This window comes from Eschrichtius robustus, chromosome 3 (assembly GCF_028021215.1).
Source record: "Eschrichtius robustus isolate mEscRob2 chromosome 3, mEscRob2.pri, whole genome shotgun sequence".
Lineage (NCBI taxonomy): Eukaryota > Metazoa > Chordata > Mammalia > Artiodactyla > Eschrichtiidae > Eschrichtius > Eschrichtius robustus.
Genome location: NC_090826.1, coordinates 1,662,145 through 1,688,803, shown reverse-complemented (window position 1 = coordinate 1,688,803; position 26,659 = coordinate 1,662,145). Strand labels below are relative to the sequence as shown.

The window sequence follows — 26,659 nt, the reverse complement described above, 5'->3', positions numbered from 1 at the left end:
CTGCCGGCCACCCACGCACTAACCACGCTCCCCCCTCCAGGTGCTGGGAGGACCGGACATGGGCCCATCTGAGGTGTGGGCGTGATGTCGGCCCAGGAGCTCGCAGCCTGCCTCTGCTGGCAGGGGGACCAGCACCTGGCCCTGGGGGAGACACCACTGGCCACTGCCTTCTACCTGGCTGCCTTCAGCTGCCACGCCCCCTCGGCCGTGCGGAGCGTCCGAGCTGCCCTGGCCGGGGCTAGGGGGTCCCCCGTGGTGGCCACGCTGGAGGCCTGGTGCCGAGGTGACAGCCAGATCCCGGCCATCCACTGGGACGGCATGGCGGTGGTCTCTCTGACGGGGACCCTGGCCTGCGCCTTCCTGGCCACCCTCTGCCCCGACCACCCAGCTGCAGCCCTGCACTCCCTGGCGGGCCTGCTGGCCCACGGGCACCACGGGGAGGTGGTGCAGCGCTGCGGGGCCCTGCTGGACGCCCACTCCCAGCAAAGTCTGGAGCTGCGGCTGACCCGTGCCCTGGCCTGGGTCCTGTCCAGGACACGGGTGGACGCCGGGGTGGCCGACTACCTCCAGGCCTTTGCAGCCAGCGCCGACCGGATGGTGGCCTTCGTTCACACCCACCAGCAGCCCTACCTCCCCGCTCTGGTCAGCACCCTCCAGGACTACATCTCGGGATGCCAGGAGGCTGGGGACGGTGCCAGCCAGCGGGAGACCGACTGCCGGGGACTCCTGGCAGCCCTGGACCCTGTGGGCACGTGGAGCAACACCCCGTCACCCGAAGCCCTGCTCCAAGGTGGCAGGTATGAGGACTGCCAGGCGGCCTGCAGCCGGGCCCTGGAGGCCGCCTCAGCGGGCAGCAGACCCCAAGGTAGGCGTGCCCTCCTCACCCCCTAAGGGCCGGGGCAAAGGTTGCTCTCACTATCGCTTCACTGCGTGGTTAAGTCCTGCTTATGGCGGGGGTGGGAGTTGTGCTGGGGCTGGGGACACCACAGTGACAAAACAGAAAGACCCCTGACCTTATGTAGCACCAAGAAAAGAAGCAAAACAAAATCTGTGCTTTGAAAAATGGGCTATGAGAGGCGCTGCTCTAGCCTGACGGTCAGGGAAGGCTTCTTGGAGGAGGTGTCGTTTGAGCTGAGACTGAAGGATTCCAGGCAGCAGAAACAGAATGTGAGAAAGTACTTGGGGTTCCTTGCCACTGAATGGAGATAGAATGGCTGGCGGGGGGTGGGGATGGGGGCAGAGGGAGCCGGGGGATGCTAAAGACAGTAGCGGTGGCCAAGCCCTCCTGGCCTTGAAAGACTTTGGATTTTATCCTCAGGGCAGCAAGAAGCCATGGGAGGGTTTTAAACTGTGGAGTGAGGTGCTCTGATTTGCATTTTTAAAGTTTCCTCTGGCTGCTGTGCGCTGAATGTGCCACGGGGGCCAGACTGAGAACAGAACCTGCTGGAGGCTGGGGCGCGGTCCAGGTCTGAGTTATCACTGAGACAGAAACGACAAGACTGTGGCCAGATGTAATGATGGGGAGAGGACGGGGGCGTAGAGAAGGATCAGCAGTGATTTTAAGAGTTCGCCTTCAGCAACTGGATTGCAGAGGCCGGGGAGGAGTGGACGGGAAAGGGGGCATCAGGGGCTGGAGACACCCCCAGTCTGAGACGCCGCTCCTGCCGGGCCCCTTCGCTGGGTCCTCCTTCACGGCGGGGGCGGGGGCAGTGGGGCGTGTGGTTGGGAGCACCCCGGAGCCGCGCGCCAGCCTGCCGCCACACTCCCGGCTCCCTGCCGCCTCTCCACCTCCCCGCGCGCAGGTGAAGGTGGTGGCCACGCCCACTTCTGAGGGTTGCTGTGCAGATTCAGTGAAACTGTGTATCAAGCCCTGAAAATGTTGTCACCCGCTAAGCGCTCCCCAAAAGTGTCCCTTGGGCCCCTCAAGTGGACGTGTCATTAGGCAGCTGGACACATGAGCCTTGAGATGAGTGGGGGCTTGGTCTGAAGAAGGGGTTTGGGGATCATCCACACAAGGAAGGGATTTAAAGTCAAGGTCTAGATCGGGAGGGAGCACGGGAGAGAGTAGGGCAGCCGGACACCTAGAGGTGGGGGGCCGGGGGGCCTGCCATTCACTCAGCGGGCGGACCCATTGTGCGGGCTTGCTTGATACGCGTTTTCATCGCATCCACACAGCAACCCTCGGAGGCGGGTGCAGGCACATCCCCACGTGCCCGTGGGGCCGCCAGGGGCACACAGGGCGTTCACGGAAGCTGGGATTTGACCCCCGGGTGCTCCTAACTGCCCACCGCACTGCTCTCCACCAAAAAAGGGCCCAGCAAAGGGGACAGGAGGACGGAAGAAGGGGGAAACTCAGGAGCCTGCAGGGCAGTGGCGAGGGTGTGTGCGAGATGAAGAGCTGCACCGGCTCAGAGCTGCCTCAGCCGAGCCCACGTGGAGGGCGGGGCCTGTCTGTGCGTCCCGCGAGGCTGTTGGTAACCCCAGGGTGAGAGGGGGGCCAGACAGAACTGAAAACTGAGCCGGCCAATTTCTTTCTGGAAATATGCCAGACCAGATACCCTGAAACCCTCCTGCTATAAATTACCTAGAAACGCTAGAGTCGCAGAGAATCCCGAGTAGGAGGTCCTTGGTGCCCAAAGCACAAACATGCAGCGGCCTGTGCGCTGGGGGCGGTCAGCAACCCCTGGGGTGGAGGGGGTCTTCCACTTTAATGGCCAGAAAAGCCCCTGCAGAAATCCAGAATCCCCAAAGGGCTGCAGCCTCGAGGAACAGTGTTCTAGAAAAACTCTGCTCCCCACCCCCACCCCCAGAGACTGCAGGAAGCTTGTCTGTCCCGCCTGGGCTCTGAGGCGGACAGGCGAGCCTTCACTATGGAACACTGCATTCATTAGGACAAAGTCACTGATGTCACTGGGAGTCACCTTATCATCCCCACTCACACCAGCACGGCTTACCACGTGAACAAATAAATTCTCCTGTAACAAACGTTTTGCAAATGTAGATTCCTATAACAAATGCATTCTAATCTCCAGGTTACTTATCCAAAGTCCTTGGAAACATCGAACAAAATCTTCCATACTTGGGAATATGCTCAGTCCTTCTTAGTACGTGGACATACAAGGACACTCAGTGTATGAGGACGAGATACAGAACAAGAGTAGCTTTAACTCACATCCCCCAGGGGCTTCGGTTCCCTGACTGCTTATCCTCTGAAAGTCCCCAGGGCAGCCATCTCCAGTTCGTTCAAGGTTCCTCATTAAGAGCTACTGGGGTAGGTGAGAGACAGAGCCATGGTTGTAGCTCTGCCCAGCATGGAAACAGAGTTCACTTGGCCTTGCGATTTGCTGGGACCAGCAGAAAATAGTGGAAGTGATGCCGTGTGGTTCTGGAGGCCAGGCCCCACCTCCATCCTCTTGCAACGTTCCCAGTGCCCTGCGAGGACGCTAAGTAGTGAACCACGAGGGCACACACAGAGAGGGAGGCTCAGCCCACGGCCAACACCAGGGCCCCAGACATGCGAGTGCGGCCACCTTACACCCTCCTGCCCAGTTGAGCCACCAGGTGGCCGCAGCCACAGGAGTGATCCCTGGTCAGACCAACAGAAGAACTGCCAGCTCAGCCCAAATTGAAGAAGAATCGCAGACAAATAGAAATGGTTGTTGTTTTAAGTCACTAAGTTTTGTGGCGGCTTGTTACACAGCAATAGTAGCTGATACAACTGCATACTGAGTCAAAGCATTGGCTTTTGATGCATCCTTTAGCCAAAACTGAGTTAAATAATGCAAGACTTATAGTTTTATGTTTCTGTAATAACACAATTTACTACATTCATTAATGGAAGAAAGAAGAATATATTATCATTGCAATAAATCAGGGAAAAGTATTTTATAATATTTAACATCTCCAAAATGTAAACAACCAGGAATAGAAGAAAGCTTACTTAATTGCAGAAGATAAAATCTATCAAAACCTACCAAAATATCGTACTTCATGTGATATTTTAGAACCAAGAACACGACGGCTGCCCACTCCCCCATTTATCCATCATTGCTCTGGAGATGCAGCCAAGGCAATGAGGGAAAAAATGTAAGACCAGAAAGGAAGAGATAAAGCAACCATTATTTCAGACAATATGATTAGCTATGTAGAAACCCCAACAGAAGCAACAAAAATGTATTAGATATAGGAATAGAATTTAACAGGAGATACAAAAAGTATTTATGTTTATAGACACCAGCAACAAATAGAAACTTTATGGGGTTTTTTTGTTTGTTTGTTTTTTAGTTTCTTTAGATTTATTTTTTTATTTTTTTTTAACATCTTTATTGGAGTATAATTGCTTTACAATGGTGTGTTAGTTTCTGCTGTATAACAAACTGAATCAGCTATACGTATACATATATCCCCATATCTCCTCCCTCTTGCGTCTCCCTCCCACCCTCCCTATCCCACCCCTCTAGGTGGTCACAAAGCACCAAGCTGATCTCCCTGTGCTATGCAGCTGCTTCCCACTAGCTATCTATTTTACATTTGGTAGTATTGGTAGTATTTATAAGTCCATGCCACTCTCTCCCTTCGTCCCAGCTTACCCTTCCCCCTCCCCGTGTCCTCAAGTCCATTCTCTACGTCTGCGTCTTTATTCCTGTCCTGCACCTAGGTTCTTCAGAACCTTTTTTTTTTTTAAGTTTCCATATGTATGTGTTAGCAAACTTTATGGTTTTAAAATACACCATTTACCGTAGGAAAAGAAAATAATTTATTTCAATGAGTCATATGACTTAATGGAGAACACTATAAAACTTTATTAAAAGAGAATAAATTATACATATATAAGCAGAGAGAGTCACTGTCCATTGACAGGAACACTTGGTATTATAATAGAAAAGGACCAATAATAGACAAGACAAAGGAGAATGAGCAGGAGCAGAGGGGGAGGGGGAGGGGAGAGAGGGGGAGGGGGAGGGGAGAGAGGGGGAGGGGAGCGGGGGAGAGGGGGGAGGGGGAGCGGGAGAAGATGGAGAGGAAGGTGGTGGTACAAGGATTTTCTCTACCAGTTAATACAAAGCTATGTTAATCAATACAGAAGGATATTGACTTAAGGTGTAGATAGATAGACTAATAAAACCAATATGAGAGGTTAGAAACAGACCTGTATTTGTCTGGAACTTAATATGTGAGAGTGTGCATTGCAAATCTGTGGGGAAAAGAGGACCATTATCCAATGCATGGGGCTGATTCTCTACCTCAAACCGTGCAAAAAAAAGTAAATTCCAGGTGAATCATGTTAATAGCTAAGTTTTACAGTTTCTAAGAGAAAATATGAGAGAACATCTTAAGACTTCTGTGTACAGCTGGGCTTCTTAAGATACAAAAAAAGTGGAAACAGTAAAGAAAAATTTGATACATTTGATTAAATTGAAAATTTTAAACTTCTGTTTTGCCCATAACTATAGAAAATGAGAGGAGAATCCACAACAGAAGAAAATATTTGCAAAATATTCAGTGGGCAAAAGATGAGTACCCAGAGTATTTGAAGAATTCCTACATATCAATAAGGAAAAAAAAAAAATCCAGTACAAGAATTGGCAAATGCATTTCCCAAAAGAGAAAACACAGATGGCTAATAAACGTGCGGAAAATGTTCAACATCATAGTAATGATACAAATGCAAATTAAAACAATGAGACACCACTTTCTACCACCAGATTGGCAAGAAAGGTTTTTTAAATAAATGAGCCTTAACCAGCAATCAGGAAAATGAAAATTAAAACAACAGTGGGGTAGCATTATAGCATTTTATATTCCCCCACCGCCAGATTTTCAAAATTTTTAAATCTAACAATAAAAGATTCTGGCTTTCAACAATGGTGAAGTAGCTGGACTAAACTGTGTGTCCCACATATAATTATAAAATTGGGGCAAAATATAAAATGCAAATATTTGGCAACCGAACAGTGACCAAATGCAGGGAGAAACTGGAGACTGACCCCTAAAAGATGAAGACTGTACAAGGTAAGATTTGCAGGCTTGCAGCTTTTTGCCTCCTCAATCCATGTTTTATCCATGTAGGACAGAAAGTTGCCATTTTACTGGCTTGAGATATCATATGACGGAAGTTGGGGATGAGAAAAGTGACTGTAAAGTTAGAAGGGAAATCCTGAAAAAGAGAGAGCCACATTCAAGGGGGAAGGGAGGTAAGACCCCAAATCTGTGTATTAAATCCACTTAAATTCTCGGCTGACCACTGAACTATACACACATGGGAGAGACTGGGTGGCCTGAAAAAGCAACAACTGGAAGCTGCAAGAACTAAATGGAGATTTCAGCTGCTGTCCAATAAAGAAGACAGAGAATTTGGAGTTTGATCCTAGCCAATTTAACTGCCTGCTAAAACAAAATTCAATTCTCTTCAGAGGAACACAACTGAACCCAGAGTCTCTACAGAGAATCAACCAGATGTCTAGTGTACAATTTAAAAAATTACTAGACATGCAAAGAGACAGGAAAATAAAAGGTGAGCCACAGTCAGGAGAAAAAGAAGTCAACAGAAACTGACCTCAAGATGATCCCAGGGCTGAAATTAGCAGACTAAGGACTTTAAAGGAACTGCTATAAATATATTCAAGGACTAAAGGAAAATATGGTCATAGTGAATGAACAGTTGTGGAATCTCAGTAGACAGGTGGGAACTATTAAAAAAAAGATGCAAATGGAGATTCCCCATTCACACAAGCACGTTTACGCTGCTCGGATACAAAGTATGGGGATGGTGGAGGTGAGGCCGCTGCTGATGGGAAAGCTCACTGAGTGACGCCACCCACCAGCCCTGGTTCCAGGCCTGGACACACATTAATCCATTCAGTCCTCGCAGCCCTGTGAATGGAGACCATCCTCATTCCCACTATAAAGCAGAAAAGGAAACTGAGGCACAGCCAGATGCAGTAAATCCCCACGTCCCCCGCTCTTTAAGCGGCATTGGGTGCACCATCCGTCTTTCCGGAACCTGACGGGGGATCTCATTTCAAAGAGGGAGGCACTGGGTCCCACTGTAGCCAAAGAAGGCATGAAACAAAGGTGCTGCAGTGACACCTGGCCCCTAAACCGTCACAGGCTCAGAACCTCAGCTCTGACCTGGGGGAGCAGGGGTCGGGTGGGGTTGCTCTCAGAAGAGGGAACTCAGCCCTAAAATCCATCACTGAAAGTGCCAGGGGTGTTGTGACGAAATGTCCAGGGCGGCTGGGCTGGCTTTGACCCCACGTGGCGAGCAGCGCTGGGGAGGCCCACCCTGGTTCCCCCCTTCTGAGCCTGCTCTGTCCCTGACGGGCTTAGGGCCTCCTGCCAGCACTCATCCTTCCGGTGCCATGTCCTGGGCTTCTGGGAGACTCAAGGGAATCGCCGTGAGATGCTTCAGAAGGTCCCAGCACTGGAGGGCTGGGGTCTGCAGGTGGCTCCCCTGGAGGACGTGGCCCAACAGGCAGGACCAACACCTCTGTTCTCTCCGCAGGTGAGCGTCGGGCCACCCTGCTGGTCACCCGCGCTGCCGCGACCTTCCTCCTGGACAGCGGGGCCCAGGACCTCCTTCGGGACCTGCACGAGGCCTTCTGCGAGAGGCCCTCAGGAGCGCGGAGGCAGTTAGAGGCCGTGCTCTCGGCCGGGGACCGGGAGCGTCTGCGGGCGCAGGTGCAGGAGGCCGCGGACGTAGGCTTCGCGCGCTTCCAGGAGACCGTGCGGAGCCGCCCCGAGCTCCGCGAGGACTCGGGCCGCGAGCTGCTGGCCCCGGTGACCCGCGCGCTCCGGGTCCTGTGGCGCGTGGCACCGCCCGGGGCGCGCCCGGCACTGGGCACCCGGCTGGCCGAGTGCCTGCTGCTGCGGGGGGACGCGGTGGGCGCTCGGGCTCTGTGCGAGCGCTTGCTGCGGCCCTGGCGCACCGGGGACCGTGCGCGGGACCGGGCCGGGGACCGCGCGCCCCTGCTGGCGCTGCGCGGCTTCTGCGCGCTGCACGCCGGCGACGCGGGGCGCGCCCGGGAGGACTTCCAGGCGGTGGTGGAGCTGGGGCCGCCGCACCCTGGCAGCTGCGTGCGAGCCCTGTGCGGCCGCGGGCTGCTGCGGGTGCTGGCGGGCAGTGCGTTCCTGGGCGCGCTGGACTATGTCACCGCCTGCCGCCTGCGGCCCGAGGAAGCTCTGCTTGTCACCAAGGCCTACGTGCCCTGGAACCAGCGGGGGCTGCTAATGACCGTGCTGCGGGAGGAGGGCCGCAGGATGCTGCAGCAGAGGCCGGAGCCGGGATCCGAGAGCGGGCCGGGCCGCAGGAGCAAGGCTGCGGAGACCGACAGCCGCGCTGTGCAGGAAGGGTAAAAACTAGACCCGCGCACGCCGGGGGCTGCTGCTTCATCCTGGTCTCCTCCAAGTTAGTCGCGGTGTGTTTCCTACCACCTTACAGTAAACTGAGGCAGGGAGCTGCTAGGTGATTTCCCTAAAGCTTTGGTGGCAGATTTAGCTCCGGGGCCCGGATCTTAGGACCCTCGGTCCCAAAGGGCAGGATGCATTATGGACTTAGCTGTCAAAGAAAATTAGAAACGCAAAAATGGGAATGAAAAAATAGAACTTACGTGTCATCCCACTGTTAACATTTCCTTGTTGTTTCTCCTTGTGCATATAAAATAGAGTCCACAAAACTGAATTTGTGCTCTATGTGCAAATGCATCCCACCTTTTTTACTCCCTAGATCATGAACACTTCTTTGGTCACTAGATACGTTTCTTGGGCAGCCCCATAGCTCATCCTGTGAATGTGCCATCGATCCTTCGGGCACTCCAGTATGTCTGCTCTTAGTTATAACGCATCCCGGGTAACCTCCAGCCTATGCAATGTTCTGCGCTGCAGATGGAGACAGAGGTGGAGCTCCTGGGTCAGACAACACAGCCCCCGGTGAGGCCCTTGACTTCGGAGCTGCCCACCTGCCCATCAGTCCACACGCTCCAGCCCTCGTGCTCCTTTCGCAAAATTCTTTGCCAGCCCAGTGGGTGAACCTGCAGCTGTTTTGACTTGCATTCTCTGGTAGCTGGGAGGTGGCAGGGAGGTGTTTTAGCAAAGCTAAAAGCACTGAGCTGAGGGGCCCCTGGGGGGGCCATGTTTGACGTCAGCCCCCTCGCCCCTACACGCACACGCACGCACGCACAGGCACGCACACACGCAGGCTTCCTCAGCCCCCTAGTTCCTTAATTTGCATTGCTTTGATCTGATGGTGAGGAGGAACTTTCTTGTAAGAGATTTGGGGCCCTTTCTATCTTTTCTCTCTGGGAACTGTCAAATTTGAGGCTCTGGCCCCTTCTCCCAGTGGGAGTTCCTTCTCACTCCCAAGAGGGCGCCGAGATCATTCCAAGCGCAGCCTGGGTGTTATCGAGCTCTGCCTACGGCGCCCCTGAGCCCTGCAAGGCCAGCATTTTTACGCTGCTTTTGCAGAAAAGAAAACTAAGGCAGGGTTGGCTGGGGGTCGGCATACAGCCTCGATTTCTCTTCTGTAAAAGGCCCTCCCTACGGGGTGGGGGAGAATGGGGGGTGAGGGCCAAGGGCTGTATGTCGGAAAGGGCAGCCGTGCGCTCTGGGGACGGCACGAGGGTCCTTCCAGCAGGAACCTGGTCTCTGAGGTCCAGCGGGAAGGGCGCTGCCTGGACCAGGTGCAGGGGATAGGATTTGCCTGCAGCCTGCCTCCCTGGGCAGGTGAAAAGGGTGTAGGGGAGGGGTCAGCTCTCTCCCAGCTGCTCTCTCCGCAGGGACGCCCGTGGCGTGTACCAGCTGGCCGTGCTCCTGATGGAGCTGGACACGGAGGACGAGGCTTCGCGCCTCCTGGCGGCCGATGCCTTGTACCGCCTGGGCCGCCTGGACGACGCCCACAAGGCCCTGCTGGTGGCCCTCTCCCGAAGGCCTCAGGCGACCCCTGTGCTGGTGCGGCTGGCCCTGCTGCAGCTCCGGAGGGGCTTCTCCTATGATGCCAGCCAGGTGAGGGGGCCCCGGTGGGCCACAGCAGGGCAGATGGAAACAGGGCATAGCTCTGCGGAGGGCACCAGGCCTCCACCGGCCCTCGCTCAACACCCTGCAGCCCAGACTTGAGAAGAGGCAAAGCTTGTCCCAGCCCCGGTTCTGCCGCCTCCAGCAGGTGCCTCACCTCTCTGACCCTCAGTCTCCTCATCTGTGCCCCGGTCTTTCAGGTTCTCATGAGAATTAGCTGCAGCAGGTACCCCAGGGCCCAGCAGGTCTCCAGCATGCAGTGATGCTCTGTATTTGCTTTTCTTGTGTTATGAAGAAAAAGGGCCATGAGTTGAGTGTAAGCAGAGCTTAGTCCCAAATCTCCCAAGTAAACTAGGCTTGGAGGTGACCCTGTCCCGGGGAGGCAACGAGCAGAGGCGCCCCCAGGCCCTCAAGCCCTGCTTGCCTCCCCTCCCTCAGGTGTTATGAGGGCTTCCCGTTGGAAAGCGGCAGAAGATGATTCAGGCTTTGGGGCAGGGCTGTGGGGCCTGTCAGCCTCCCCCTTCCGCTCTGGCCTGGTCTGGGTTCTGGTCTCCCTGCGCTGGGCCGTAGGGGTGGGAGGGAAGGATGCTCTGGGACCGGCGTCCACACAGGTGCAGCCAGCCAGGGCAGCATCGGGCAGGCCTCTGCGAAGTTCTGTCTCCCCGAGGGTCTCACTCCTCCCAGAGCAGGGACTGACTCCAGGGCTTTTGCTCTGCACCTTCTGAAGGACTCCCTGGGCCCTCTGTCACTTTACGACTGGAAAGCCCCCTTTCCCCAAACTTCTCAGACCTGTGGCCCGTGGGCCTGTGAGGCAAGGTCTCCATGTCGCCGAGAAGGAGGCGCGGCTCAGGGACACTGGGACCACCCCTCCCCAGATCCTGACACTCAGCAAAGGAGCAGCCCAGAGCGGGGCCCACACCTCCCGACCCAGTTTTCCCTGTGCTCAGCTCTGGCAACCCGCAGTCCCTGCCCCCCATGAGCCACGCCCCATGAGCCACGCCCTTGTGGGCTGCATCCCTGAGCCACACCCCTGCACGGAGGATGGGGGTGGAGTGGTCTGGCCTGGGGCACAGGGAGGACCGGTGGTGACGCCCCTGCCCCTGCAGCTGGTGAAGAAGGTGGTCCAGTCTGGAGACACAGCCTGCCTCCAGCCCACCCTGGACGTCTTCCGCCACGAGGAGCGCCAGCTGCTGCAGGGCCACTGCCATACAAGGGCCCTGGCCATCCTGCAGGCACAACCGGGCGGCGCCGAGGGCAGGGCCCACACCAGGGAAGCCATCGCCTACCTCTCTCTGGCCATCTTTGCTGCAGGTAGGAGCCGCCCTCGTACCCCCGGGGCCCCCACCCTGTGCCAGGTGCCCGGGGGCAAGGGGAGCCTCTGCCATGCGGGGAGGGGGTGTGGTCAGGCACCAGGGAGTCTGAGCATGTGCTTGGCTCAGGGGTGTGGCGTGCTCCCAGGCCACTCACTGCAGCGAGCGCGCTAACGCCTAGGAGAGGGCCCGACCAGCTGGGACCTGAGCTGGGACCCTCTCCTGAATCCTGGGCCGCCATCGCACACACCCAGGGCCCTGAGGGTGGGAGGGCCAGACTCAGCTGAGGCCCTTCTCCCAGCTCAACCCCTCTCCCTCCATCCGTGGGGGATGAGCGCCCCACCCCCCGAAGCCCTTCTTAGGAATAGCGGGGGCAGCTCTGTGTGTGTGCGCCTGGTCTCCCCGCTCGCCCAGCCAACCCACCGTGCCCTGCCCTAGGCACAGGAGGGTCAAAGAGTTGGGCCTTCTCAGCCTGGCACCTTCACGGCTGCAGCCATTCTGTGACCTGCCCCGTGGACCCTTCCCCCCACCCCCGCCCCTCCCCTGGCCTCGCTTCAGATGCAGCTGCAGTGCCCCCTCCTCTCAGAAGCCCCCTCTGACTGTCCACCAACCCTCCCAGATGCCACCCCTCCTGGCTGAGCTCCCCGTGTCCCTCAGCCAGGGCCCCCGGATCAATCCACACTGCTGCTCCCTGGTATGTGGTGGTGCCCAGCAGTCTGTGAGCTCCCTAGGTGACCCCAAAGCTGCCGCACCCCCTCCGCCTGCCCCTTAGAGCACCAGGACAGGTGCAGTAACTCCTGGATGGGGGCAGACACACTGAACCTGGCCGTGCCCAGCCGAGGTCGCATCCTGACGCCACACGCGCTTCCTCCAGGGAGTCAGGCGAGTGAGTCCCTGCTGGCCCGCGCCCGCTGTTACGGGTTCCTGGGCCAGAAGAAGACGGCCATGTTCGACTTCACCTCCGTGCTAAGGGCTGAGCCGAGAAACGTGCAGGCGCTGTGCGGACGGGCGCTCTTGCACCTGGCGCTGGACCAGCAGAAGGTACGGGCCCACCCTCCCCACCTGGGGCTGGGCAAGTGGGGGCGCCCAGGGGAGGCGCTGCCCTCCTGCTCAGCCCCCCCCGGAGAGAGGAAGCAGGGCCAGGCCATCTGAGCGTCAGTCATCCATCAAAACCCCGCCTGCACTGGGGCTCACGGGAGCCTCACCATCACATCCCCAGTCTGGGGGAGTCTTTCCCTTCCATCTGCAGAGTCCCCGTGCCCCCCCGCTTCAGTCAGCATGGATTGATGTGCAAAGCCTCAGGAGTACTAGGGGGCCCCCCACCTTACAGTAATGAGACCTCCGCTGCCCCCTTGGGTGCCACTCTGAGCTGTCTACACAGGGCCTGTGGGTTTGGGTGGTCAGCGTGCAGGGACAGGGGTGGGAAGCGGTCCCTTGCAGGCCCAGGGCAGGTACTTTCCAAAGTGAAGACGTGCAGCCACAAACAAACAACCCTGGACAAGGGCACTCTGCAGCCAAGAGCAATGTCACTGGTGAATAACTGAAATCGATTGTCTGCCCTGATGCTTCGCTGGGCCAAAGTACAGCCCAGAGGTATCCTGCCTGCCAGGTTTCTGAATTTCTTAAGGGTTGGAGTCCTAGGAGACAAGGAAAAATGATCCAAGATGCCACTGGGATGACAGCATCTCAAGATGGTGCTTCTGCCTGTCAGGGTGTCTGTGTTTCCCCCAAGGGCACTGGCAGCCTGATTTCTGTTCCAGCTGGGCACACACTTGTGCTTGGGAGCCCAACCCTTTGCAGGCCCCTTCCTGTGCTGGGAAAGCACCTGTAGTTCTCAGGGACAAGCCCATTAAACAGAGACGGGATTCAGCCTGGAGGGCCCTACTGCAGGAGGCAGACCCCTTGGAAACCCACCCCTGGGTGATCTCGACATGCCAGCAACTCCTCCAAGAGGTGCCTCAGAAACATCCCTCCTGCCGCTCTGTCCAGGGCAGCAGGGCATGTGGCAGGGAAAGTCAGCCTGGATGTCTGTGAGTCAGGATGAGGGAGCAGGGGCAACCCCACATCGTCACACCCATGAACTTCCTCCTCCTGGAGATGGGCTGCGGCCAAGCACCCACACACCCTCTGGCCCTTCACCAAGAGAGGAGCTCTGAGCCAGCCTGCCGGGGTCCAGAATCCAGAACCCTGCTCCCCCTCCTCTAACTTTCTGAGCAAGTCCTGTAACATCTCTGAGCCTTGTTTCAACATCAGTAAAATAAGTGGGGGGGGGGGGGCGGGTGCTTGTTCAAGGGCATCAGTGCTCAGCCTTGAGGGGGTTGCTTATTCGATGCTGTCAGATACTCAGCGTGGTGCCTGGCCCCTAATGAGGGCTCCATATGTGGCAGCTGGAATCCCCATGAGCCAGCACAGAATTGGACTTTCCCAGCTGATCAGGTTCACCACTGGCCAGCACCAGGGTCACGTAGGGCCCCGGTCATAGTGTAGGAAGGATCGGAGAGGACCGTCTTTCCATCCACCCATCTAAGGGCTCTGTCTCTCCAAGACCTTCATCCCCCACACACCTGCTCCAGGAGAACCCCATCCCTGGACTTTAAAAGTATCTGGGCAAACTTCCAGTGCTGGCTAGGAGAGGGTAACTGGTATTGGGCTGCTGAAAACAAAATATCTGGATAAAATACATGACAACTGTCTTCAGGCCCTGAACAACAGGCAGTGGAGAACTGCCATCCCGGAGGAAAGGGAAACCACACCAGGGGAGTCCAAGGGGAGCCCCACGATAACCTTTCTGCCTGGGGAGGTTTTCCTGTTACTGCACAAGGAGTTGGGGCAGTCAGCTTGCGGAGCTGAGGAGGCAGAGGCTGGGGTTCCAGGCTGCTGCAGTAGCTGGAATTTGCAAGGAAAGGCGATGGAGAACATGGGGCTGTGCAGAGAAGTCTTCATGGGATTCCAAGTGGTTCTTGTCTGAGTCCGGGCTGCACATGCAGGGGCCCAGCAAAGCTCACCCGTGGCAGGAGATGTTGGAATTCTGACCCTGCCAGAGCAGAGACCTTTCTGAATACCTTGGGCACTTAGCTGAGACCACACCCTAAGTAAAGGTCATATCTTAGGACTAAGTTCAAAACTGAAATGGACCTGCCCTCACAAGGAACAAAACCAAGTCTAGCAGAACCAAAATGACCCACCAGAATAAAATACAACCTCCTTTACGAGAGGGTGACATAGTCCAGACTCTCTACAATGTACCATCCACAACGTCCAGCCCAAAATCAAAAACTGCTAGACATACAGAGAACTGGGAAATGTGACCAATAATAAGGAAACTAAGTACTCAATAGAAACAGATCTTGATCTTGAACAGCCACCTCAAGATGGCTCAGATGCTGGAATTAGCATACAAGGATGTTAAAACAGTGATTGTAAACATGTGAAGAACTTCAAGGAAAATTTTTTCATAGTGAGTGAACAGATGGGGAATCCTAGCAGAGAAATGGAAACTATAGAGAAGAATCAAGTGGAAATTCTGGAGCTGAAAAGTATATCTAAAATTTTAAATTTACCGGATGCGCTTAACAGCTGGTTGGAAACTGCCAAAGAAACGGTTAGTAAAATTGAAGATGGACCAATACAAATTATCCTGTCTGAAGAACAGAGGGGGGAAAAGGATTTTTTTCAATGAAGAGAGCTTCAGTGACCTCTGGGATGATTTCAAGCAGTCCAGTATACATATAACTATAGTCCCAGAGGAGAAAGAATGGGGCAAAAATATATGCATGTATGTATATATGTATATGTATATGTATTTGAAGAAATAATGGCAGAAAATTTTCCAAGAAGCTCAACAAATCCCAAGATGATAAACACAAAGAGAACCACACCTAGGCACACCTTGATCAAATTTCTCAAAACAAAAGATAAAGAGAACATATTCAAGGCAGCCAGTGGGAAAAAGAAACATTACATACAGCAGTATGAAAAAATGACTGACTTGTCATAGAAACAATGGAAGCCAGAACACAATGGAATGGTGTCTTTAAAGATACATCTTGTGGGGACTTCCCCAGCAGTCCAGGGGTTAAGACTCCACGCTTCCACTGCAGGAGGCACAGGTTTGATCCCTGGTCAGGGAATTAAGATCCCACATGCCACACAGCAGGGCCAAAAAATAAAAAAGAAAGGTACCTATTGTCACCTTATGGGACAACTGCCAAAAAATGTTAGAGAGGCAGAGTTAAAAGGCCAATGGAGGAACTAAAATAAAATACTAAAACTATTCAATTAACCCAAAAGAAGGCAGAAAGGGAGGGAAAAAAACAAAACAAAACAAAAGACACCTAGAAAACCAACAGGAGGCTGGACCTGAAGGTGACTGCATGGCTGCCGACTGTTGGCCAGGTCAGAGGTCAGATGCAAATGACTCACCAGGGTCAAGGCTCTCCTGACGGGGCCCAGCCTCCCCCCGGCCTCGTGTGCTTCCACAGCACAGTCAGGGCCTCCAGACTCCTCCCCCACCACTCCAAGCTGCAGACTCAGCCCCTGGCCCATGGCCCTTCTGGTGCCAGCCCAAGCCCACCTCTGTGCCATAGCGGGTTCTTTATCAGAGTGGCCCTTCCGGGGTTCCAGACCGTTTCCCCCGTCCAGAACTCTGACACGCTTGCCTCAGTTTCACCACGCCCTCCTTGAATGCTTACCATATGGGCCCTCATGTTGGCTGACCCCCACTCCCACCCCACGGTGGGAGGGCAGGAGCTGGGCCATCTGCCCGTTCTTGTGTCCCCAACACCCGGCACCAAGAGGAACACGACAGATACCCAGCTGGGACCACTTCTGCCACCCACCCTGCCCTCCTCCCCTTGCAGGAGGCTGTGGACGACATCCTCTCGGCTCTGAAGCTCAGCCCAAGAACGGCGGTCCCTGAGATCCGCTCTCTGAAGCCAGAGGTCCAGGCCCTCATCACGCAGGGCCTCTCATCCCGCTGCCGGGCCCTCCTGATCCAGCTGCCGGACACAGGGGCCCGCCTGAGCAACGAGGACGCCCAGAGCCTCCTGGCCGTGGGGGAAGCACTGATTGAAATAGATGCTGAGCAGCCCAGCTGGCACATCCTCCTGACAGATGTGCTGGCTGCAGTGGGTATGTGTCGGCCCAGACATGAAGAACGTGGGCGTCTGTCCCTGCTCCTCCCACCCCTGGATCCTTTTCTGTAAAACGGGAGAAAGAGACTCAGGGCTCAGTGGCTTCTAAGGTCCCCTCCACCCTGAATCCCAGGACCTGGTCCCCGTATGGGTCCTCTGTGTGGCTTTGCCCACTGGGAGGTGAGACAAAGGAGTGATTTGGGGTTTCGTAAAAGGCTCAGATGCTCAGGCCCCTCATTAACTTATGCATTTATTCAGCAGCTGTTTATCGAGTGCCCTGTTCTAGGTGAGATTGTCTCAGGCCCACATGTGTCGGTCTTTCCTGCAAAATCTTGAAAATATCTCAGCACTAATTTGAAGGGGAGACCTCTCTGCAGCCTGCGTTTCGCGGGCCTGTCATCGTCACCTCCAAGCCTGTGAGATGCCCCCACCAAGGCCTTCAGGGCCTCCGGGGCTGCTCTGATCCCAGGCGGCCCTGCTCAGGAGAGAGAGCAGGTCCTTGCAGGGACCACGGTGAGGGGGCTTAGAGTCCTGCTACCCCACCGGGGGGCCGAAGAGTTTAGTGACCGCCCCCAAGTCGAGGGGCTGGGTCACCAGGTGAGTCCGTGTGAGCGACATGGCGTCACCGTGCCCCTCTGCTCCCTGCTCCTTCCTTCTGGTGCTGAGCCCCTCCATCAGCCAGCCACTCCCAGAGCCAGCCCCAAGAAAGGCTGAACTGGGCTTCCCAGCGGCCCCCCCTGCCCCAGCCCCACCCTGACTGTCCTTCCCCAATCCCTGACAGGCAGCTTTGAGGAGGCCGGCGCCCGCCTGCAAAAAGTCCTGCACCTCGCCCCTGCATCAGAGGCGGCCCGGGCCCGGCGTGGCCTGCTCCGGCTCAAGAAGGGTGATGTGCCGGCCGCCACACAGGACCTGCAGCGTCTGGCAGAGACAGACGCCCAGGACCTCGGCTTCCTGCTGCATCTCCTGGAGGCCTCGGAGAGGCAGAGCCTCGCCCAGGTGGGCGCAGCACCCCACGGAGGCCCCAGCCCAGCCCCTCTCCAGCACCTCGGGTCGGAGACCCCCCCGGCCCGGGGCTCTGGGTAGTGCTGAACTCCCCGTGTGCTTGATCTCACCTGGACATGGGGTGGGATGGAGGTTCAAGCGGGAGGCACCCGGATCTGGCCAGCTCAAGCCCTGACACCCCCAGAGACCTCAGAGCTTCTTTACATGAGGCGTACAAGCCACAGCTGACTCGGGGTCAGGGAGGGGGAGGGGACCCCGTCCGCAGAGCCCGACTGAGCCAGGCAGGAACACCTGGCCCTCGTTGGAAGCCCACCCCAACCCCCAGGCCAGGCCAGGAGAGGCGTGTCCCTCCCGTGAGCACGTGGGTGGTGGGCCGGCTCCTGCCCCTGGTGAGCTGAGAGGGACCCTGAAGGCATGCTGGGCTGGGGCTGCTGCCTCTCTGGGTGGGTGACTGTTCCACTCTCATCTGACAAGAACAAAGAGCACCTTCCACCGGCCCCGGGTGGAGCCGCTGCCTGCACTGTGGCCCTGGCAACTTATCGGGGGACCGTTTGGGGGGAGGGGGAGTTCACTTCAGAGGGTGAAAGTGTAAGGAAGACCCTGAGACAGGGCAGTGGGGCTGCGAGGCGGCCCTGGAGGTGAGACCACGGTGGCGACAGATAGGCCAAGGCAAAAGCCTGGAGGCAGGAAGGATCTCAGAGTGTTCAGGAAACAGGTGGGCAAAATGCAGCTGGTGTGGCGTGCAGGAGGAGGGGCTTGGGGTGGGGGCAGAGGGAAGGGTGTCCTCCATTCTGGTCTGGCCACCTTATTCCCTTCACCTGCTGGAGGCAGGAGCAGGAGAGGCAGGACTGGGGGAATGAACACTGCAGAGTGGATTTCCCTGCAGTGGCTGAATTTAACCTTTTTTTTTTTTTTTTGGAGGGGGCGGGCAGTGAAGGGACCAGCAGGTTGGAGTGGGGAGGGGCCAAAAGCATCAGCCGGTGAATCAAACCCCTGCGCGGCCTGGGGCAAGTATTTCCCCTCCTTATGCTTCCGTGGGCTCTATCACTCAGGGTCCTTCAGGAAAACAAACACCGCACTAGGTGTTTCAACGAGGGGGTCAGTAGGGGAGGTGGCTAAATGAGCATTAGGGACGGACGAAGCGAAGCGAGCAATGGGCCATGCAGGGGGGACAGCCCTCGTAGGGTCATGCAGGGGGGACAGCCCTCGTAGGGTCATGCAGGGGGGACAGCCCTCGTAGGGCTGAGGGGGCCAAGGAGCGTGTTAACAAGGCCTAGAACTCAAGAGGAGCGGCCGCGGAGCCCGGGGATGTCGGAGGAGGGGGCCTGGCTGGGGTCTCAGAGCCTTGAGGCGGGGGCAGGGGGGCTCTAAGCTGGGAGGGGGGAGCTAGGTGAGGGTCTCTGAGTTCACAAGGCGGGGCTGGGCAGGGCTCTGTCTCTGAGTTCAAACGACGGGCTGGGCCCGGAGGAGAGCACTAGGCAGGGCCGCCCGGAGCCCAGATTCGGTGCCGCGAGAATTCGCTCGACGTTGGGCCGTGGCCTGGCAACGAGGGCCGACCCGGAAGTGAGACGGAAGTAGTGGCGCCCCGTTTCCGGCGATAGTACGGCTGCGCGGCCGGTGGCTCCACGCTTCTCCCCAGCTCCGGGGGGACCACGCAGAACCCGTGGGGAGGGCGCTGCACGGAAAGGACGGGTCGCCGGTCCGTGTCGCACAGCAGGGCCGAGCTGGCTCCAGCCCGGGCTCCGGCCGCCCGCCAGCCTGTGTGCGCGGTCGGGCTGGTGGGAAGACAGGACCACGCGTTCACCCCGCCGGTGCCGGGTGCCCTGTGCTCTCCTGGGGACAGGCGGGGAGCGGGGGCGTTGCTACCACCTGGCTTCGTGGAAGAGGGAGGGTCAGCAGGAGAGGGAGGGTCTGGAATGTGCCCGTTCAGCCCGTGGGGAGCCACTGTGGGTTCTTGGGGGCAGGAGGAGCCGAATGGGCAGGCGGAGTTACCCGGGGCAGTTCGGGGGAAGAGGTAAGGCGTTCTGGCAGGTTTGGAGAGTGGGCTTCAGTCACACTCAGAAAAGGAGAGTGAGCCTGGGGGGCAGAGGAGAGGCATCGGCATCCAGACGGGGCAGCAGGGGACTCAATCCAGCAGTCCCCGGGGAGAGAAGTGCTAGGGTGGACAGCGCCCTCTGATCTCTGGCCTTGCCCTGCAGCATCCAGCGAGGCTGAGGCTGGGTCCACCACAGCCCTCCTGCACGCACCGCTCTGCCCGTCCCAGGGGAGCAAACACAACCCCAGCCCCTGGGCCATGCTGGCAGGAGCTGGCAATGCAGGGGGCGCCCGGAGAGTGTGTCCCTGGCCTTGACTCTGGCTCCACAGGGCCTGCGGGAGCAGCTCGTTGGTTAGCAAAGTGAGAAGCACAGTAGCGCAAAGCAGACCCTGCTTTTCTGGCCCGGGGCGCGGGGGAGGCTCAAGGAGCAGGCTGAGCAGAGGCGGCGTTTGCCGGTGTCCTCGGGGCCAGGGCAGCCTCGGGAGGGTGGGGGGCCAGGGCAGCCTCGGGAGGGTGGGGGGCCTGTTGCGGAGGTGGCTTTGCTGGGAAGAGCAGAGGGAAGGGGAGGGAAGGGAGGAGGTCACCCAGGTAAGAGAAGCTGGGCCGCAGGTGGGGCGGTAGGGCTGTGAGAAGGGGGAGGACGCCTTCTGAGCAGGGCCTGCCTGCGGGAGAGCTTGCAGGGTGGAGGGATTGCAGCGGGTGGCCTGTGCCTCCACCGCTTCCAGAGGGAGCAGGCAGCTTCTGCCTGGGGAACAAGCAGCGGCCAGCCCGCGAGGGGCCTTCAGTGTTCTGGGTTGACCTGACCTCCCTCCCTCCGTCCTCTCTGTGCAGGCCGCAGCCCAGGAAGCTGACACCCTCATGAACTCAGGGCTGCCCGGCCAGGCGCTGGGCTACTGCTCACTGGCCGTCCTGGCGGGTGGCGGTAGCGCCTGTCACCTGCGCCGGCGGGCTGCCTGCCTAGCCGAGCTACGGGAGTTTGGCCGGGCACTCGGGGACCTGGACCACGTGCTCCGAGAGGGTTCAGGGGACGGTGACCTCCAGGCACAGGCAGAGGACTTCTGCTCCCAGGGCCGCCTGCTTCTGAGCCTGGGGGACGAGGCCGGGGCCGCCGGGGCCTTTGCCCAGGCCCTCAGGCTGGCGCCCGCCCTAGCCCAGAGCAACCTGTGGCAGCGGCCAGGCCGGGCCCCCGCCGCCCACGCACTCCTGTGCAGGGCCCAGCACTGCCTAGACGAGCAGCGCTACACAGAGGCCTGGACGGCGGCCGAGGGCGGCCTCCTGGTGGACCCGGAGCACAGCGGCCTGAAGAGACTGAAGGCGAGAATCCGGAGGGAGGCATCCTCGGGCTGCCGGCTCCACTGACCCAGCGCTCCCCAGGCCCAGCCGTGGGACCACCCTGTCGTTAGCATTTCTCGTCCGGACCCTGGGGTGCACCCCGCCCCCAGATCGGGGAGGTGCTCACCCACCCTCCCCCTCCTCCCAGTCCTGGGGTGGGCTGGCGACAACCAGCCTCGGGAAGCAGAGCGGAGAGCTCCCCACTTGCCTGAGTCAGCATCCCAGGAGGCTCAGAGACCCTCCCCTCAACAGCAGCCTGGTCCCCAAAGCTGCGGCCCTCTTGGCCCACACGTGGGGCTCGGGCCTTGGAGAGCAGCCCCAGTCCTGCCCCTGCCTTGGGACCTGCAGGTTGGACGGGGTTCAGGCCAGCCCCTCGTGGCCCTGGGGAGACGGTGCCAGCCCAGGAAACCCTCCTCCAGGTATGAAGCAGCCCTTGACCCTGGCCTGACGTTCGGGCCAGCCTCCTGCAGGGCCTGGGCTCCCTCAAGGACAAAACTCCCAAGCTGGGCCCCGAACCCACGCTTTCATCAAGGTTGCTCTCCAGGGAACCCAGTGCCTCCTCCCCCACCTGCCATGCAGAGCCCTCCGCCCCCCGAGGGGCCCCGATGAGCAGGGCAGCCAGGCGTCTACTCGGCAGGTCTCCGGCAAAGCTGCCTGATGTCAAGGCGCTTCCTACGTGGATTAAACTTAGCCACCCCCACCCACCACAGTTTGCTTGGAAAACCTTCTCTCCTGCAGGGAGCGGAGAAGCCCACCCTTGTCCCATCACCGGGGGTTTCAAAGAAGCCAGGTCTGAGTTACACAGTTTTTCTCTCCACGAACGCAACTGCTGGACAGGCCATCGGGTAAAGCCAGGGGCCAGGGGGTGCATTCGCCCCTGCTGTCCTCCCCCCAAGATGTCCTGCCCTCATCCGTCCCCTCAAGGCCAGAGCTCCTCACGCTGAGCCTGCGGGAGCCCGACGCGCCACAGCTCTCCAGGACCTGATGCTCTCTGCAGAGCCCCCAACGTGCCTCCCACCCCCGGCTCCTCACTGCTGAGCTGGAGGCTGAGAAGCCGGGCCTGGATGTGTCCTGACAGAAGGCACGGAGGGCAGCCCTCTCCCTGCAGCCTGGCCGCCTGGCCTCATCGCCTGCCCCTGCGGGGCGCCAGGACTGCTCATAAGTGGGCCTCTCAGCCCGCGGCTTCCTCTCTGCCCTCCTCCAGGGCAGAAGCTGGGAAGGTGGAGCTAACTGCTATCAAGCCCCTCACCACCGAGCGAGCGCATCTCCCCGAAGCTTTTCACGTGTGTTACTGCTTTCTTTTTCTCCCTGGAGGCTAAAGTAAGCTCGTCCTGGTCTGAAAGCTGAGGCTGGAAAGGTCCAAAGATTCACACGTGGTCACAGTCAAGTTAGCTGGGATGTCTGGGAACCACGCCCAAGCTCCCGGCTCTCCGGGCAGCTTCAACAGAAGACAGGCCTACGGGACCTGCAGAGAGGGGCTCATCCCAGCTCCTCGGGCAAAATCTGCCCTGCCCCGAGTCGTCCCCGCCCACCTCCACCTGGGCAGGGGGTCGTTCTCACATCGGCAGGTACGTGTGAGGCCGCTGTCCCAGCCTCCCGTCGTGGCACTCAAGTGGCCAAGGACTAGCGGGCGCCGGGTGGCCTCCGTAGCGGAATGACCAGGCGGGTCTGATACAAATCAGACTCTTCCCCCGGAGCAGATGCCGCACCTTGTTTTCTCAAAATCACGTTTCAGGTTACCAAGAAAATGTTTATGATGTGGTATAGAGAGCATTACCTACTCTCAAGACGATAAAGCTATAAATTAATTTTTTTAAATTCCCTGCAGGTGAAACACCTCTTGGATCCAACAGGAAATCAAATCTGGAATTGCAGAATGTTGGAAAAAATAACAGTGACAAAAACAGTCCAGGGAAGCCCCTAAGGGATACAGTGTCCAGAGGGAAGTTCACACCCTGAGGATATAACTGACCAACGAATAGGAAGCACATCCTCATCTTGAGAAGTTAAAAAAAGACAGTAAAATAGAGAAAATCAGCAGGTAGGAATTAGTAACAATAGGAGCAGAAAGTAATGAATTAGGAATAGAAAAATGGAAGAACTCAGAAATCCAAAATACAATTCTTCAAAAATCAAATAGATGAACCAGTAGCTAACTTAATCTAGAAAGATGGAAAAAGCACAGACAATTTTTTTTAAAGTAATAAGGACAAAATGACAGGAAATTTAAAGAATCATAAGGCATTACTTTTCTCAATTCTGTGCAAATAAATTTGAAGGCCTGGATGAAATGTATAGGTTCCTAGGAAAACATTATTTAACTAAACTAACTCCAGAGTAGACGTAAAAATTACACAGGACAATTACCGTGGAGGGAAACAGAAGGTTGTTAGGGAGCTTTCCCCAAAGCAGCTCCGGTTCCAGATGGTGTCAGGGAAGATCTGCCAGCCTTTAAAGAACAGTCAACTCGTAATTGCTTTAAACTCCTTCATAGCCAAGAAAAAGAAGAAAAGCTTCCAAGTTATTTTTTTTTCTATCAAAGTATAGTTGATTTACAATATTGTGTTAGTGTCTGGTGTACAGCAAAGTGATTCAGTTATATGTGTATATATCTGTATTCTTTTCTTTCAATTCTTTTCCATTATAGTTTATTACAAAATAGTTACTATAGTTCCCTTCCAAATTCTTTTTTGAAGAAAGCATAATCTCAACCAAATGAAAGCCACAAACCAATTTCATTTAGAGATTTCCAGTTCAGAAACCCTAAATGAAATACCAACAAACCTGAATCCAACAGCACGTTAAAAGAATAACACACCACAAGCAACGTACACGGGAATGCAAGGATGGTTCAAAATTAAGAAGGATGTTCATATAGTTTATCACAGAAATAGACTAAGGAGAAAGTAAGTCCCGTGACCCTTCCTGGGTCTGTAGCGGGGGCACGGGTCACGCGTGATAAGTCCACTCCAACATGTCATCTCCCTGCGCCTTTGGGTTCCTTCCTCTACGGCACACAAGGGAGGTTCTGGCATCTCAGCTTCATCAGCTACAGACCACCATTAAGTCCAGATAGAGTCACTACCCGCAGCTGCCGTGAGCCAACACACAAATTCAGAATCTTTGGCAGGTGCACCCATGTGAATGGAGCCAACCCGGCCCAGTGCCGGGCTCCCTCCACTGTGGTCTGATACCCCTAGACCCAATCCCCACACATAATCCTCAGGTTCCTCAGTGTCAGTTAATTATATCTTGAAAGTGTTTGGGTGGATATGCCACTTCCTTCTGGGACAGATTTCGTACTTTCCCCCACCCTGAGCACGCTGAGACTGGATCCTGCTTATGGGTCTGGGGTCAGCAGGGGCTGGGGGTTGAGTAGAATGAGGGTCCTCTTTCTAGGCACCTGATCCACGTGAGGTTCTCGCAGGGTTTATAGTGAAGAAGGGCTCATCTCCTCAGGCCCTGGAGGGGCTCAGCGGACCCCGGGGGTTCAAGGCTCTCAGCTTCCTCTGAGCCCGACCAGACATCCCATCCCTCGTTTCAGGGTCCCATTCCTTCCCAATCAATGCCCGAACTTTCTCGTAAGAAACTTGGTGAGGCTGTGAAGGCACCAACACTGCTGGGATTGTCCTACTCACAGGATCAAATGTTGCGTTTGACTTTTAGCCACATCAGCCCTGTGCTGGTGAGGAATGAGGGACTCTTAGGGCTGTGGCTGGAGCTGAGTGCAGACCTGAGCTCGCGAGTGTCCAGGACACCAGGGACCTCGCGGCTGCTGTCATTCCATCAACAGTGGGGGCAGCCCTCAGCTCCCGCGGCCCAGATTCAGCTGTCACATCACAGCCAAACTCGGTGGCAGCTCAGTCACTCCCAAAGCCACCACGTGCCAGAGTCACATCTCCCACGGCCTCAGGCCCAAGGACACAACCAGGCCAGTCCCCAAACCCCATCTCTGGAGGCACCTCCTGGGGCCACTCCTAGTGACAATTTATGTGTCACCAGGGTCCACTCAGGAGACAGAAACCACACCCAGTGACTCAAATAGCGAGAATTTAATATAAAGAACAGTTAGTTATGGGGGTAAAATAACTCAAGGGATCATGGAAGCAGCAGCCGAGCTCCAAGACAGGCAACCCGCCCCTTGGCACGGGCCCCTCCCGCCCCCAGGTGTTTCCCAACCACACTGTTGGGCCAGACATTGCACATCTGTCTTCTCCTCTGACTCCGTGACAAACCTTGTAGGGGAGGGGACCAATGTTCCAGCTATCGGGGCTGGGTTGGGCACTCAGTGACGGAGCCCTGGGGCACAGTCAGACAGCCCTGGCTCCTTCCCTTCTGCCCAGGAGGCCCAAGGCCTGGCTTCAGGACGCAGCGAGCAGGGAGGGGTGCGGGGGCTCCCAGAGGCCCGGCTCTCGTCCCAGCTCTCCAACTGCCTCAAAACTATTTAACCTCTTCCAGCCTGGAGGTCTTCTCCAAGCGGGGCACCTCGTGCCTGCCTGGAGCGTGGATGGGCAGGGCCAGGAGAGGTCCGGTTCCCGTCGTGCTGAGGCCCAGAAACACGCCTGCCAGGGGATGCTGGGCTTCCTGCAGAGGACAGGACCTGCCCCAGACCACCCAGCCCGAGAGCGTGGGGCAGGGAAGGACTGGACCCAGCAGTAAAGGGCAGGCGTCTACAGGGTCTGAGGGTAGCCCCAGGAACAGAGGCTGCTCCCTGGCTGCCATGGTCCCAGGACTGATGAGGGAAGGGATGCCCACCCCCTACCCTCATGGGGGGCTGCCTTCTTGGACCCCAGAGCTGAGGCTGGGCCTCAGACCTCCACATCCCGCATCTACTGCCTGAGAGACCGGGAGGGCTGGGCAGGGAGCCCGCACTGGCCCCTGAGCTCACCCAGGAGGAAGGACTAAAATCCACCTGGCGGAGGTGGCCTGAGCAGCTGGGTTGCTGTCTGTCCAGGGACCCGGCTGGGGCTGGGGCTGGGCGTCTGTAGCTCCTTGGCCTGTGGACTCCCCCGCCCCGCTTCCCAGCTTCTCTTGGAAGGGAGCCAGCACTGCTAGGCTTGGTTCCCCCCAGAACCTGCCGGCTTCAGCGCAGTGCCTGCTAGGAGGCCGGGCCAGGACCCCCGGCTCCTTGCTCCCTCACAGTTTCTATCTTTCACTGATGGAGCTACAGACAGGGAGGACCCAGAACGGGGCAGTGTGGGTGGGAAAGCACAGCTGAGCTCCGGAGACCGGCCAGCCCCTGCACCCAAGCAGCCTCTGGCAGGGATGGGGGCCACTCTGGCTGCACTGCATCGAGCGTGGGTCCCCAGGGCCGTCACACTCTGGGAAGGAGTCTCTAGCTGGCAGGCTGGACCCTGACCCATCTCTGGCTCCCAGGAAGGGCAGTTGCAGCTTCTCAGTCCCCTGACCTTGACCTCATCCCCATTCAGGCCAGCAGCCCAGACAGCTTCCAGGCCAGGCTGACAGCTCCCTGCTCTGGCTGGGTTTGTTTGGGGGAGTGGAGGGCTGCCAGGGCAGCCGGGGGGCTGAGGAGAGCATTCCCTGGGGGTCAGGGTGGTCTCTGGATCTGAGCCCCTGAAGCGCTGCCCTCCTCCCAGGGAGGGGGCCAACCTAAGAGGCCACCTGAACGTGGACTGGAATATTCCAACGAGACCCAGTGCGGTGAGGGGGTGGCATGAGTGGCTGTTTACCCTCAGACCCCCGGCTCTGTGGCCTGGCCCCTGGCCTTGGACACCCTTACAGGGTCCCAGGGGCCTGGGAGGATCCCTCTGCCCATGGGATTCTGAAACAGAGGCAGAACCATGCTGATGACCGAGTCGGGCCCAAAGAAGGGACATCTG

The 26,659-nt window shown here is 57.4% G+C and overlaps 1 protein-coding gene across 1 annotated transcript; it reads left to right on the top strand.

Annotated features, from left to right (window-relative positions):
- Positions 1-84: 84 nt before the first annotated feature.
- Positions 85-20,846, top strand: TTC34 (tetratricopeptide repeat domain 34). Its single transcript, XM_068541930.1, has 8 exons — positions 85-865; positions 7,505-8,351; positions 9,774-9,999; positions 11,115-11,319; positions 12,193-12,359; positions 16,178-16,448; positions 17,232-17,446; positions 20,319-20,846. Exons 1-8 carry the CDS (start codon positions 85-87, stop codon positions 20,844-20,846), a joined length of 3,240 nt encoding a protein of 1,079 aa, XP_068398031.1.
- The last annotated feature ends 5,813 nt before the right edge of the window (positions 20,847-26,659 follow it).